Genomic DNA, 15,557 nt, shown 5'->3' with positions numbered 1-15,557 from the left:
AATTTTTCTCAAGAGGGTTACTCGAAGGGTTTATTTAGAAAAAAATTCTTTAAAAAATCTTGAATTTTTTTGTACATTAGCTGACTATATAGACAATGGAAAAGTATATACATATAATGTTCCTTTAATGTCCCCTTTTATGTATATTTTTTTAAATTAAATTATTTCTAACCGTTCGGGAGATATAAGATATGTTAGTTTTTCAAACTCACTTCGTAACACCCAAACGAAGAGATTTCGGAAGCTAAAACATTGCACATTGCATTTACTCATTATAAGTTACTTTCAAAGAGTCACTACGTTTATCTTCGGGGGCAATTTACCTCCCCTTATATCGTTATAGCCCTTATACAGGGTTTCCCCAATTTAAATGGCAAAACTTCGGGAGCGTGTAGGGGACCGAGAAACTAAGACAAAAAGTCCTTTAGAGATTTGTTCGTTTTTTCTCCATTTTGGAGAAAACCGCAAAAAAAGAAACAAAATAAGTTTTCGCTTTTTACTTTATTTATTTTGCATTTTATTCATGTTATCATCTATTTAATGCAGATATTGTTCAAAATGCTGCCCTCTTGCAGCAATGCAAGCATTACATGTAGTACTGACCGCATAACTTGCAGCTAGAATTGTTCTGATACAACTGACTAAAAACTGATTAAGGACTCGTAGAAGAAAGCAATAATGTAAACAAACAAAAGAATGTAAAGGATAACATCAAGTGTTTACATATGTAAGGAACCTTGAAGTTTATTTGGTGCCAATCAACTCAAGAGACCAACTGACAATAGGCGATTGCATTTTTGCGATTTTTTCCAAAATAAAGCAAAAACAAGCAAATCTCTAAAGGACTTTTTGTCTTAATTTTTTAGTCCCCTACATGCTCCCGCAGTTTTACAATTTAAATTGGGGACACCCTGTATATGTTATATGTGTTATAAAAAACTGTTATATGGAATACATATATATTTAAAAAATGTTATCCTATTTATTTTTATGTTTTATTCTTCTTCTCAATTCTTCGATTATCATGTATAGGAACTCCGGCGGCATTGGCAAAGATCTCGTATTTCTTCTCGCCGAAGAACAAATTCGGGATGAGGCTTTTTTAGATGACATTAATAGCTTGCTCAACGATGGTGAAGTTCCAAATCTTTTTACGATTGAAGAGAGACAAGAGATTATTGAGATGACACGATTCGCCGCTCAGGGCGGTAAACACATCGATATTTCTATGTTGGCTGTGCTGGCATATTTTGTCAGTCGTTGTCGTGAAAAGTTACATATAATGCTATGTTTAAGTCCAATTGGCGATGCCTTCAGAATTCGCATACGAATGTATCCGAGTTTGGTGAATTGCTGCACTATCGACTGGTTCGATGAATGGCCAGAGGATGCACTCGAGCAGGTAATGCGTTTCTGTATGTATGTGTCTTGTAGTTTGTGTTTTGCATTATATAGTATGACAATCAAGTTTTCAGACTGATTTTATTACTAGTACCTACCTGAATTTATTAAATGAAAGGATTTTTCCCAGATAGTAAACGTCATTTTAACAGCAAATATCATTGATATCAATTAATGTTCGGTTACCTCCATCGACAACTGCGCACATTCATTGATAAATTCTGTTTATATAGTGATCTATGCACAATGACATGGTTTTTAGTCTATCGTTTTTGTGTTTTCTTTGCGTTTTATTCAATGAGATAATGAAAAAGAGCAATGTTTCATTCATGAGTAAAAGATTTGGAAAAATTTAATGTTGAAAAATTAGAAATAGGAATGTATCCCATAGAGATAGTAGACACAGACTTGTGTTTTGCCCATTATAAAATTGCGCGTGATAATCCGAGTTTTGTTTTTTATGTGTATAAGCGCGAACAGTGAGATAGCTGTATTTGTAACGTGTATTTTGTTTGACTTGTCAACTTTGTATTGTGCTGGAATATACTTGATTAATGCTCAATTACGTGTTTATTTTGCTGCCAACATACGTTTCTCTCTACATGCTATCCTGACCAAAGGGTTTTTCCAAAACCATCTAATTTTTTTCTAGATTAATCTCTTCAATAAAACTTAAGTCTTATAGCTTATATGATAGCAGTCATATGCCATTACATGTGTAGCCATTGAGAGCGCTTTCAAAAAACCATTAAACAGACAACTTATTTTTAAACAAAATAAGTTGTCCAATATAAGTCAAATGATCACTCTGGAAGTCACGCATCAAAATAATATGTAGAATTCGGTGTAAACATAATGTTAAAGATGATTTATTTTCTTTATATATTAAAGATATGCCTATTTTCTGAAAGATATTTTCTGGAAGCTATCTTCATATGTACCTATATGTATAAGGAGTTGTTTGGATAATAAATCATTGATCTTTAAAACTCTTATGTAACATAATATACATTTCAAACCTCTTCCAGAAAATAGACATATCTTTAATATATAAAGAAAATAAATCATCTTTAATATTATGTTTATATAGAATTCTACATATTATTTTGATGCGTGACTCCCAGAGTGATCATTTGACTATATATATGTATATATATCTCGCACAAAGAGTGTACTATATTGAGTTTTATTATTAATAAAAAAGGTAGCACATCGCACCATCGCCGATGTGGAACTTGCTGAAAATATCAAGTTTGAAGCTGTAACCATCTGTAAGTTCTTCCATATTTGTGCAAAAGACATGAGTACAAGGTTCTACGAGATTACTGGTAAGAAGACTTATTTCACAACTGCCTCGTTCCTCGATCTTGTGCGAATGTTTTCTAATCTGACGACAGAAAAACGACGAGAACTCGCTCTCAATAGGTAATACCTCAATAGATGTCTAAATAAAAAATATTATTGTTGCATGATACAAAAAAAGCAATACTCTATATCTCATAATCATTTTTTTCCATGTATAAAACTAACATAAGATATTTTATTAGTATGGATCATAAATTGATATATCAAAACAAATAACACTTTATCAAAAATTTAAAAAAATTTACCAAGAAACAGATAAAAAGAACATGTACGAGTCACACACAACATTAATAGGCGCAAACACTGGCGAATTTGGGGGGAGAAGACGGGTTAAACCCCCTCTCCACCCTCGAGAGGGAAAAAAAATCAATTGTGATAAGAAATGATCAAACCGTGAAAATAAGGCATATTGATATTAAATCAAATAATTTTGTCAAACCCTCCCATCTCCCTTACGTCAGGATCCGCTAGTGGGCACAAATAATAAATTACTCTGTGTAGAATTAAAGCATTTAATGTTATGTTAAATGTTTCGGTTCTCTTCGGTATAGATATAAATTAATTTGAAGAAATAATACATACTGTACGAACAATTTAAACATGTAAATGGAATGGAACATTTTCATAATATTATACGTACATCTATTAGGTTGGTGCGTATGAAATGTCGGATTCTTAAGTGATTGTATAAAACTGCATATCTTTCTTCAAAAGCTGTTTATTCAATCAAAGTATGCTCCATTCGCTTCAATACACTTCTCCCAACGAGATTTTAAAGCGTAGATGCCTGTCTTAAAAAAATTTTGGTCTTTAGAATTAATAAACTCTGATATCGAGTTTTTTAGACTGTCTTCATTTTCATAGTGTTTGCCCCTTAAAAACAGCTCTAAATGCTTGAAAAAATGAAAATCGGTCGGCGAGAGATCCGGTGAATATGGTGGATGCTGCAAAACTTCATATTCCAGTTCGTTCAGTTTCGCAATTGTTTTGTGCGATGTATGCGGCGGTATTTCGCTCTGTCAGTGCGTGCGGTACCCACTTGTCCATCTTCTTAACCTTGCCAATCTCAGAAAGGTGTCTCAATATCGTTGTATGGTCAACTTTCATCCTGATAGCAAGTTCCCTCGTGGATACGACTGGATCCGCTTCTACTAGAGCCTTCAGGTCATCATTCTTCACAGACGTTTTGGGTCTTCCGCGCGGCTCATTTTGCAGTGAAAAATCGCCAGTCCGAAATTTTTCGAACCAACGCTGCACTTTCCGATCGTTAACCGTATTCTCCCCAAACGCTTGGTTTATGTTGCGTGCAGCTTTTGCAGCACTATTACCAAGTTTGTACTCATATAAGAAAATGACGCGAATGTCGGCAGAATTCATATCGGCAATAAACTCAAAAGAAATAACAAAAGGGAAGACCTTCGAGAAAACCTATTTTGCTGAAATGAGTCTCTGGCAATGGACAATACGACTATGAATGAGGTTATGCCAAAGACAAAAGTATAACGAAAACAGGGAGACAAACGTCCGCATGTAAAGAGAATCCGACATTTCATACGCACCAACCTAATAGAACAGAGGTTCTCAAGGCGATATCGGCGCCCAAGGGGCGTTGAAATGATTTAGAGGGGCGGTAGTAATCTCGGTTGCAATTGGGGGGCGTTAAATAAAAATAAGGGGTAGTGGAAGCATGAAACAAAAAGAGAAGATAAGAAAACTTTGAAAAACTGTTTATATATGTTTTATATGTTTGTGTGTATTGTATAACATAAAATTAAATGTTGTAGTAATTATTTTATTTTCCAAGTATATATAATATCGGTATATTGCTAACGAAACTCGAACAATGAAGAAAATATTATTCTTATTTTATTTTAATTTTTATTTTAATATTATCCTTCATTATTTTAGTTATTTTATTCTTTTTATTTTAATAATATCTTTCTTAATTTTCTGTGCTTTGGTTAGAGAACATAAAAGTATATACAATCCATACATAGTTTTCTTTTTTAATATAATGTAAGTTACATGCGGAAGACTAATGCGAATGTTATTATGATTGATTTTAATAAATAATTTTATAATTTCAAGTTCTAGGGTGTTTTATTCATACAACATCTTTTTTACTCTATGTTGTATGCTATAGGATAGCTAGAAATATAGGTACATAAAAAACACAAATTTATCACTGCATTTCTCTATTTGTTCGCTTAAAGAAAGTAGATTTTTCAAGGGGGCGCTGAATAATTTTTTTTTTCTGAAAAAGGGGTGATAGGCCAAATAAGTTTGAGAACCTCTGATTTAGAACATAATTAAAAATCTTGTTTATTATACATCTACTTGATGAGCTGACATTCATACGGGAAATGACGAATCTCTTCCTTGATTCCTGACGTGGAAAAGATACGTGCATTCTCTAAACTTTTTCTTGTTTACAGTCATCATGTATCGTTTCTTCAGATTAATTTATTCATATTACGTTGCATGTGAATCGTACTTTTCTTTCTTAGCTATTTATTAGTATTCATACAGACGAGCCTTTAATTCTAAATTTAGTTATTATACAAAATGTTCAGCACCTAAATAAAACAAATATATTCTAAAAAATGTTTCTTTTTAAAAATAAATTTGTTCTTTAAAATCATGTAGGTATGCATTACATCAAAATTGAAATAAAGCAATATTCATTGTTCGTTTTCAAAATTTGTTCTTAGATAATCTCAATAAGATAATCTTAGTGAAAATCGCTTTATTTGAAAAAAATTACTTTAAAATGTTACGTGTTTAACTTTTACCTCAGATAATTTTTGTAGATGAGCAATTGCTTAAAAGTATCTTATTTTGTATAGGACTATCTTTATGAAAATTATGTTTAAGACTATTCTTATTTGCCTTCAACAATTTTGGAAAAAAATATTATAAAGTAAATAAGATAACTAGATTTTTTACTGACTAAATTGAATACAATATTTATAATTTTATTATTGTTAAGATCAAAGTTATTATTCAAATTAGGTTAACGTTCAACATTAAAGATTTTTTACTTGGCAACACTTTTTTAATAAATAATAAGCAATGATTAAAACTCAGTCACTCAGTGACTTATACAACATAGATGTTTAAAGATTAACGTTATTAAATTGAACATGTTCAAAGATTAAAGTTATTGAAATAGAGGACTTATGTAGTAATTTACTCTTTTTTTGTGAAACTTTCGAAAATGTTAATATTCCAATTTTAATAAAGATTTACAGGCACGTAATTTTTATTATTAATTATGTAGTCGAAGGTAAACATTAAGAAAATGAGACCCACCTACTAAGACATCTTGACCTTGACATATACTATCAAAGTCATGACTTTGAGTAACTTCCAAAAGGTTTTAACAGTCGGTCGTTGTTTAAAAAAGTTATTATCAAAAAAAGTTTCATAAATAGGATATAATTTTCTTACATGCATATTTAATGAAGCATACTTTTAATGGATCTATTTATTTAAATGTTATACATTCAATGCGTGCACAAGAGATAAAAAATATTATAAAGATTTGTTTAATGCGCTTTTAATTAATTTAATATTATTTCTTTATTTAATTAATTTAATACTATGTCTTCATTTGTGGAAATTCTATTACTATTGCTATCCTTTTATTTTTAATGAGATTCAATACGCAATAAACTGTTAAAGATAACATATTTAATCACTATTTTCCATAAAAAATTGGTAAAATTGTATTGTGATTTAATAATATATATGTAAACAAATTTTTATGTGTGTTTTTAAAAATCTAAAAGTTGAGTGACATAAAATTGGATGAAAAAAGAGAAAAAAAAACATCACACCTCTATTCTCATGAGGTTTAAAACTGTTGAGTAGGACAGGGCGGAACGAAAGAACTGTTGATTATTTAGTGAGCTTGTTTATTAGACAGTACAATAAGCAATGGATTATTAAAAGAATAATAAAGGCGCGAGTACGTTTTGATACATGTTATAACAGAAACAGTATCGGTAATAGATAGGAGAAAAAATTAGCTAAAGAAAAGCTAGGGGATTTTGAACAAAGAGTAAAAAGAAACAGGAGGGAACATAGGGCTCGAGCTAAACGGACGGAAATGCCTATGTATACCAGCATAAAAGTGGATACTCAAAATGGCTGCTTATGGGCGCCAAAATTGAATGGCTTTTCGGAGATGCTGCAAGAACAAAGTTTTAAATATAAATATGGAATATACTTAATATTTTTAATAAAATCAACTCAATAAGATTAAATTAAAATATATAATTTTAATATGCAACAAATAAAATAATATATATTAATAATATTGAAATTTTAACACATTGTTTACTGTCTTTTAATACTATGTCTTTAAATAGTATATCTAAATAAAACATAACCTTCAAAACATTAAATTCTTGTTATTATATTGATAACAATTATTAACCGATGAAATGTTATCCCATAATTTCGCGCTGTTGTTGTTATGCCACAGGCCTGACAATGCATCATAATTTTATTTCACTATTTTTTTATAATTAATAATTGTGCAAAATAATACGCACATGTGTCTCTCTGACAACAGCAGCAGACAATGCTAATAAGCGTCAAAAAAGTGGACACTCAAGATGGCGGCTTCCGTCAGTGATTTGGCTAGCCCACCGATACATTCCCTCCTGTTTCTTTTTACTTTTTGATTTTGAATCCGTGAGACTTCTGGTGGAGAGATCTTCCTGTCTACAACGAGGGTTAAGCAGCGCGCGATTCAAACTGATATGTTCAACAAAAACAAAAATAATTCATGCACTTTATATTGACTTAACATCAACTTGTACATGTAATGTATGTTCTTTAATCTTTTGACTTGATTATATTCGATTATATTCAATCTTTATTAAGTGCGTTGTTTACTCCTGGCTATTACCAATTTACGGTTATTTATGTACTTTTTATTAAAATTATGCAATTTCTTTATTTACAATTAACGGATAATTTGCGTATGTATACTTAACTTTATGCTTACATAATTTATTAAACACAATAAAACTCTTACATTGTGATTTTATAATATAATTTCATTATTTATAGAATTTTCTTGTAAATCTACATTTAATTAATTGTCAATCTAGTATTTTAAATCTTTTGTAGAGAACGATACCTCAACGGGCTCGACAAACTAGAATATGCAGCTGAGCAAATTTCTCAGATGCGCATTGTATTGACAGAGCTCAAACCGCAATTGGAAGCATCAGCGAAGGAAACGGCGGATACAATGAAGCAAATAGAGACAGAAGAAACGAGCGTCAAACGAGCAACGATTCTGGTAAAGAAAGACGAAAATATTGCAAACATGCAAGCCGAGATCGCCAAGCAATTGAAAACGGAGTGCGAAGCGGATCTAGCTGAAGCTCTGCCAGCCTTAAATGAGGCGATAGGTTTAATTATTTATTCATTTATAAAATATAAAGTGTAAATATAAGTATATACAGGGTGGGCCATTTTAATCGATTCAGTCGAATATTTGAAAAACCAAGCCCGGGAGAGAAAAATGTTTCAGGCAAAAGTGTTTGGTTTCGAGGGAGCCATAAGATGGTATCATTAGTCTGATCTTGAAGAGTCATTTGAAGGTCACATGAACGTCATGTTTAATTTTTTAAATGGGGAACTATATATTAGTGCATATTCTTGTAACTTATCTCGAGAGCTTTCCAAAACACTATAATTAAATGTTTTTTCGTGAAGTACTTTTTGAGTTATAAGGCTTCAAAGTTGCAATATTTTGATAAGTGTTCAGAAAGTTCAGTGTTAAAGTGTTCAGAAAGCTTACGACATATATCGAAACGGTGTTTGCAGTATTGTCAGTACTGAAAGTGAATAACGGAACGCACTCTTAATAAAGCTCATCCTATACCACAAATTCAAAGTAATCATTGTTTTATGCTTCCATCAGAAAATAGGTTATTGATAAAAAAAATATTTAGAAAACTCAGAAAATATTATTTTTGAAATTTAAAAATTTTTTATGTTTCAACTAAATTTTGATTTTGCAATTGTAATAAATTTTCTGTAAAAAAAATAAAATTAAAAAAGAAATGAAAACCAAATTAAAAAGAAAAAAAGGGGACTGAAAAACCTGAATATATTAATTTTTATCAGAAAAGCTCAATTTAAAAATATAGGTAATAAATATAAATAATAAATATAGGTAATAAATAAAAATATAGGTAGTAAATATAGATAATAAAAAAAAAATTTATAATTTAAATACATATAAAAATACATATAACTCATTTTTTTAGCACTGTATATATGTAGTATAACTTATTCAGAAACTGCTATTGGATTTTTGTCATTGATAGAACTTTGAACGGTTAAACAAATATGCAGATGTTTCGATAAATGAATTACTATCAGATGATGTTACTTTAGCATAATGAATATATGTATATATGATTACAATATCAGAAATGTCCGACACATTACTAGTTCAGATATTGAACAAATGTTTTCTATAGAAATTTCACACACGAGGTGCAAATATTATATAATTTATTTGTTCATCGAATTTAAATGCATTAAAATTTGCAAAACCTCATCGATCTAATTTAACATGCTAGATTTCTTGTGAGAAACTCTCATTTAAAAAGATATTGATGATCTTAAAATCTAAAGGACTCCAAACTAAATATTTTATTAATTATAATATTTGTTCTTTCATATTATGTACACAATTTCTTCTTTTAAAAAATTTTATATTATTAAAAATAACAGAGATAATTTGAATGATCACGTAAGATATGATATCCTACTATACAGGGTAGGCCATTTTAATCGATCCAGTCGAATATCTCGAAAACCAAGCCCGGGAGAGAAAAATGTTTCAGGCAAAAGTGTTTGGTTTCGAGGGGACCATAAGATGATATCATTGGTCTGATCTTGAAGAGTCATTTGAAGGTCACATGAACGTCATGTTTAATTTTTTAAATGGGACACCCTATATATTATTGCATATTCTTGTAGCTTATCTCGAGAGCTTTCCAAAACACTATAATCAAATGTTTTTTCGTGAAGTACTTTTCGAGTTATAAGGCTTCAAAGTTGCAATATTTTGACATAAAATACAAGATATCTCGTAAAATATATATTTCTCGATTATCTTACTCTAATACTTTTATGCACAAAATAATGAGACAAATCAATTGGCGTAATTAAAACACATAATTATGTTAAAGTATAAATGTGTAACAGCTAGTTGCAAATTCAGTTTTTTTCTTAAAGATAACTATGTTTTCATTACACCAATTGATTCGTCTCATTATTCTGTGCATAAAAGTATTAGGGTAAGATAATCGAAAAATAAATATTTTACGAGATATCTTGTATTTTATATCAAAATATTGCAACTTTGAAGCTTTATAACTCGAAAAGTATTTAATGAAAAATATTTTATTATAGTTCTATTTATTTCTTGGCAAATACACCAAGTAAAATATGCGCTCTGTGCACGATTCAATTTTCGCGAGAAAGAATTAATTTTTAAATTTACACATTAACATCCGCGCATGGCTCTCATTGCCAAGTCGATAATTACGTGTTTGTAAATGTTACGTCCAGACTCGGAAAAAGAATGAGATAACGAAAGGACGGAACTTACCCTTGTCGAAACGCGTAAAACCTTAACGCTCTCGACTCGAACAAACTATGTCTCTTTTACTAGTTCAGTAGGCCGTTCGTTCGGTGGTCCCTTTTCGGTAAAGGAAGTTAATCCCTGTTACGCGGGACAGGACCTTGTGCGATCTGGGAGTCAGGGAATGTTTGAAAGGATTAATAAATTTGATTAAAATTTTAAAATTTTAATTTTTAGTCATTTATTAAATAAAAATGAAGATATATATATATGTATATGAGATTTAGAAAATTATTAACATTTTAGTTAGACTAATTAATCTTATTAATAGATTGAGTGTGTGTGTGTGTGTGTGTGTGTGTTCGCGGGTGTTACATTAGTTTGGAGGGACGTCAGTCAGGTAAATTGGAAGTGGAAAAATAAAAAAAAGGATTTATTACTTGACTGGTATTCATACAATAATATTTAAAAGTTTAAGCGAAGAACCAGGAAAAGAATTATAACTCTTCAAAGGTAATCGTGAAAGCGGGAAATTTCTTCCAGAGAGCCTCTATTAGAACGGCGAGGGGATATCTATGACCAGGGAGGAACCAATGGGATAACGAATCCTGCAGGGTTGTTTGCAAGAACGGAGTGCAGTGTTTTTAAATCAACAGGGCCAGGCCCGATTGTATACGAGCCGTCTGGGAGGGCATGTCGGATCCTTGGGAGGTTATTGATTAAATATTGGATAGGATCCTGAGGCGGGGGACGAGGAGGTTCTTGGTGTTTGGAATTTTCGGCGTAACTCGCGTTTTCTTTTTCGAGGTCGACGACGACCTCGGCAATATCACGAAGGGCCTCCCAAATTTCGTCCGATTCTTCTTGAGAATCAGGTGAATTGTGGGGGGAAGATGGGGGTGAATCTCCCAGGACGATGATAGAAGCTGCTGAGGGTGGACACGGAGGGGGTTCAGAGGTAGAGGGAGTTTCGTTGGAAGAGCCCGGTAAACCGAGAGGAGATGGGGAGGGTTGTTCGTGAGAGGATGATGCTATGGGGTGTGAAGGGGGAGGTGAATCGATGGTGATACGATGAGATGGGTCAGGTGAGCGGGATGGTTCCCGGCTCTCTTGAAGGAGGAAGAAGAGGAGGAATGTTTATTGAAATAGGAGGGGAGATGTCAGTTTTTGTTTGCGGGTTTGTTTGTTTAGCTATAAGTAATTTAAATAGCTCTACATTAATTTTTGAAAAGTCTACAATGAAATTCTTATCTGCTAAAGCCCTAACCGCGATTCTGACCGTGCGATGGTTATGGCGCCGTTTGTTTACTCTTGCGCCCGACTTAATTCTCTTGAGGGTGGCAGGATCGAACGAAACAGACAAACACAGCTGCATAATCTTAAGAAAGAAACAAATAGTGCCGCTACGCACTGTTGGCTCCACGTCTTTACCTTCTATAAAGATAAAGCAATAATTGCCCGACCAGTCATAAGAGGGCCGCGGAACGAAAAAATGTTTTAAACATTGAAATCGATGTTCAAAGAAATGACCGAAAAGGACCGAAAGCGAGATCCCCTAAATAAATAATGGATAAAAACAGCTGCATAATCCCAGGAGATAACCAAATGAAGAATCTCCAAATTTCTTAAGAGGCCGTACAGAGCCCACCAATCAGCAACAATCAAAAATAAGGAGGAGAAGGATCTCACCGAACGACAGCTTTTTACACGTCAAAATCTCAAAAATATTCCCGCCCAAATTGTTAAAACGCCCTTAAGATTTAATATAAAAAGGGAAGACTCGCGCATTACGAACATCCAAAATTTAAAATCAGTTGACAGTACAACATCAGATTCATTCGGCACAGATTTTTCGGTCGTTCGCTGACTCAAGCAATTCGTCTACACTACGGGAGTTCCGTTTACGTCTTAAAACATATTAGAGTCAGTGCTCAAGAAAGACCACCCGCCGAGTAAGACCACAACTGGAGCCACAACTACACCAGCAGCTAAAACGCAACCAATCTGCCTAAGTAGTAAGTTTAATTTCCTTCTCTTTTGTTTTTTTTCTCTCATCGTCTCCTTTTTTCTTTATTCAACCCTGTTCTTTTACTAAGTATGCCTAAAATCGCGCCGACCCGCCGATTCTCCCGTGCCAACCGAGACCATAGATCGGACGACACGACCGTGTGCGAAATCGCGCCGTAACACATATTACATTTTTGTAAATCTTTATTATTTTTTTTTTTATTATAAACCATTGTAACAAATACCAACCAGAGTAAAATTTTTAGAATCGCACTCCTTCCCCCTCTCTTCTGGTTGATGACCTCCGTACTTATGTAACACCCGCGATCCACACACACAAACACACACACACACTCATACAAATAATTTTAAGGCGGATTTGATAATATCAATAAAGTTATATGTATAATGGTAGGGATCAATTGAATAAATGTTAATTTAAAAATTAAATGATCGGTAAACTTATTTAACTCTTTTACTCCCTCCACGCGGAAGATCACACAAGGTCCCGTCCCGCGTAAAAGAGATTCGATTCTCTTACCAAAAAGGGACCACCGAGAGAGAGCGTTCGCATAACAGAGTAATAACGACACCCGTCGTTTACTAACCTGCAGCTCGCTTGACCGAGTCACTCGTCGATAAGACTTTTGACATTGGAACAGTTCCTGTTACGCCCTTCCTCTGACCCATCCTTTCTACGGGCCTGGACGTAACAGTATTAGAATAGAAAAAATTGACACTAATATTAAAATAATAGGAGGTAATGTAAGTAGAACGACTAAACTAGCCAATAATATCTTTATTTAATATTAAAACGACGTTTCAACCATTTGGTTGTTGTCCTTTTCAAGTTTAACAACAATGAATAACAAATAAATTATAAATTGAACCAAGACGGTAAACGCAGTAAATCAATCAAAAACCAAATAAATTTAGTACATACATTCGAGTGAACAAAGATGTATATCAATGTGTTGTACAAGTAGCAGTTAGTTAAACATGTTGATTTGACGAACCAACAAGTGACGGAACACGTTTTGTCAAAACTAATGTCGAAACTAAACTGTCGATTTTTAAAAAAATATTTTAGACGACCTTTATAATCTTGTCATAAATATTATGTAGATTTTCTGTGTCTTTTTGTAAGTTTATTGTGTTGTTAAATTTCTTGATAAAAAACATTTCTGCTATTTCTCTCTTTTTTATAAATTTCTCGTTATGTAAAATCTCTGGGCTATTCTAGTACTAGCGATTGGAATTTAATAATTTGGAATTTTAAAATAATAGGCTTTAAATTTGTTGTAGTAACAGTACGACTATACAAATTGACAAGATTTTATTATCAGTATTAGGATGAATGAGGAAGGGGTATAAGTTCCCTTAACTATATTTAGTAACCTGAGTGGAAATCCCGGTATACATAAATACGGGTAGGAAGATCAAAATAAAAAAATTACCTCTAACTGCATTCAGTAACCTGACGTGTGAATGTTGGTGTACATAAATACAGGGGTGAAAGGAGAAATAAAAAGATTGCCTTTAACTGTACTTAGTAACCTGACATGTGAATGTCGGTGTACATAAATACAAAGGTAAAAGAGAAATAAAAAGATTACCTTTAATTGTATTTAGTAACCTGACGTGTGAATATCGGTGTACATAAATACAATGGTAAAGAGAAAAATAAAAAGATTACCTTTAACTGTATTCAGTAACCTGACGTGTGAATGTCGGTGTACATAAATACAGGGGTAAAAGAGAAATAAAAAGATTACCTCTAATTATATTCAGTAATCTGACGTGTGAATGTCGGGGTACATAAATGCAGGGATAAAAGAGAAATAAAAAGATTACCTTTAACTGTATTTAGTAACCTGACGTGTGAATGTCGGTGTACATAAATACAATGGTAAAGAGGAAATAATAAAAAAATAAAAATGGAGTAAACGGAGGGAAAGAAGAGGGGACAGACAAACAAAAATTGAAATATTAATATTTAAATTATCTACCAATAGACCAAGAACTGTTTCATAGATTTTTAGTTTAAGAGGAGTACCAATCAAATAAAACTATTTGCTAATGACTTACTACTTCTTGAGTGCGTTAATCGGTTTTAAATCCGGAAGAGGACCTCGGCAGCGAATTTCGTGAGGTCCGTCTGAATTTTACAGGTGCCCTGGTTAGCGATCGAATCTTTTGTGTTGAATGGCACAAACACTTGAAACGTCTAACGCTCGATACTGTGTTGAATTTTTAATGCACACTCAACCACTACACTGAGAGTCTGTGTCAAATATCAGTCAAAGCACACGTCGCGGAATCAAAACTATTAATACCCGAAGGTGTTAACGCTCGAATAATTAACTATGAAGATGGAATAATTAATTCCGCGTCTCGAGGCCGAGGTCGAAGAAAATATTAATACCGTGGACGAGAGATCGAACCGAAGTAGTGATGATGATGTCGTGGAGTGTGACTAAAGTGACAGCTCTCACGGTTTGATATTTTGCCGTAGAAAGTTCTTAGAATCATTATCTCTAAATGTTTATGCATTCCTCTCGAAAAGAAAGAATCGTGAAGTCTACAGGACGTAACATAAATATTGAGAGCCTTATTTATTCGAATTATTTTATTATAATGTTTTGGAAAGCTCTCGAAATAAGCTACAAAAATATGCAATAATATATAGGGTGTCCCATTAAAAAAATTAAATGTGACCTTCAAATAACTCTTCAAGGTCAAACGAATGGTATCCTCTTATGTCTCCCTCGAAACCATACAATTTTTGTCTGAAATATTTTTGTCTTAAACTTATGGATTTTGAGATATTACAGTGCATAGATTAAAATGGCCTACCCTGTATATATGTATATACATATACGTAAATTTAACTGTATAATATATTTATAATGTTATAATATTATAATATATATTATATAAAAAGTATTAATTTTTTTATAATTAATATCTATAATATGTATATATTTCTTGATTCTATTTTATGTATTTATTTATTATGTTATTAAATTTCTTTTATTCTTAAAATTATTGAAAGTTTGTTAATCTTTAACAAATATTAGGTTGTTGCAGATGCATTTTTAAAATTTAATACTTCTTGTGTTGATAATTCAGCTTTTTTTCTCTGTAGTTAGCGCTGTGTATT

At 32.3% G+C, this 15,557-nt stretch overlaps 1 protein-coding gene across 1 annotated transcript in view; it reads left to right on the top strand.

Moving 5' to 3' along the window:
- Nucleotides 1-15,557, top strand: part of LOC140670391 (dynein axonemal heavy chain 7-like) — a 54,036-nt gene that overhangs the window by 9,219 nt on the left and 29,260 nt on the right. Inside the window, exons 3-5 of the mRNA XM_072900947.1 lie at nt 1,033-1,402; nt 2,606-2,826; nt 7,909-8,195. Coding sequence (XP_072757048.1) covers nt 1,033-1,402; nt 2,606-2,826; nt 7,909-8,195 — 878 coding nt within the window. The remainder of the gene's footprint in view (nt 1-1,032; nt 1,403-2,605; nt 2,827-7,908; nt 8,196-15,557) is intronic.

Source organism: Anoplolepis gracilipes, chromosome 10, assembly GCF_047496725.1.
Source record: "Anoplolepis gracilipes chromosome 10, ASM4749672v1, whole genome shotgun sequence".
NCBI lineage: Eukaryota > Metazoa > Arthropoda > Insecta > Hymenoptera > Formicidae > Anoplolepis > Anoplolepis gracilipes.
Note: the sequence above shows the minus strand (reverse complement) of the source record. Positions and strands in the feature narration are given on the sequence as shown.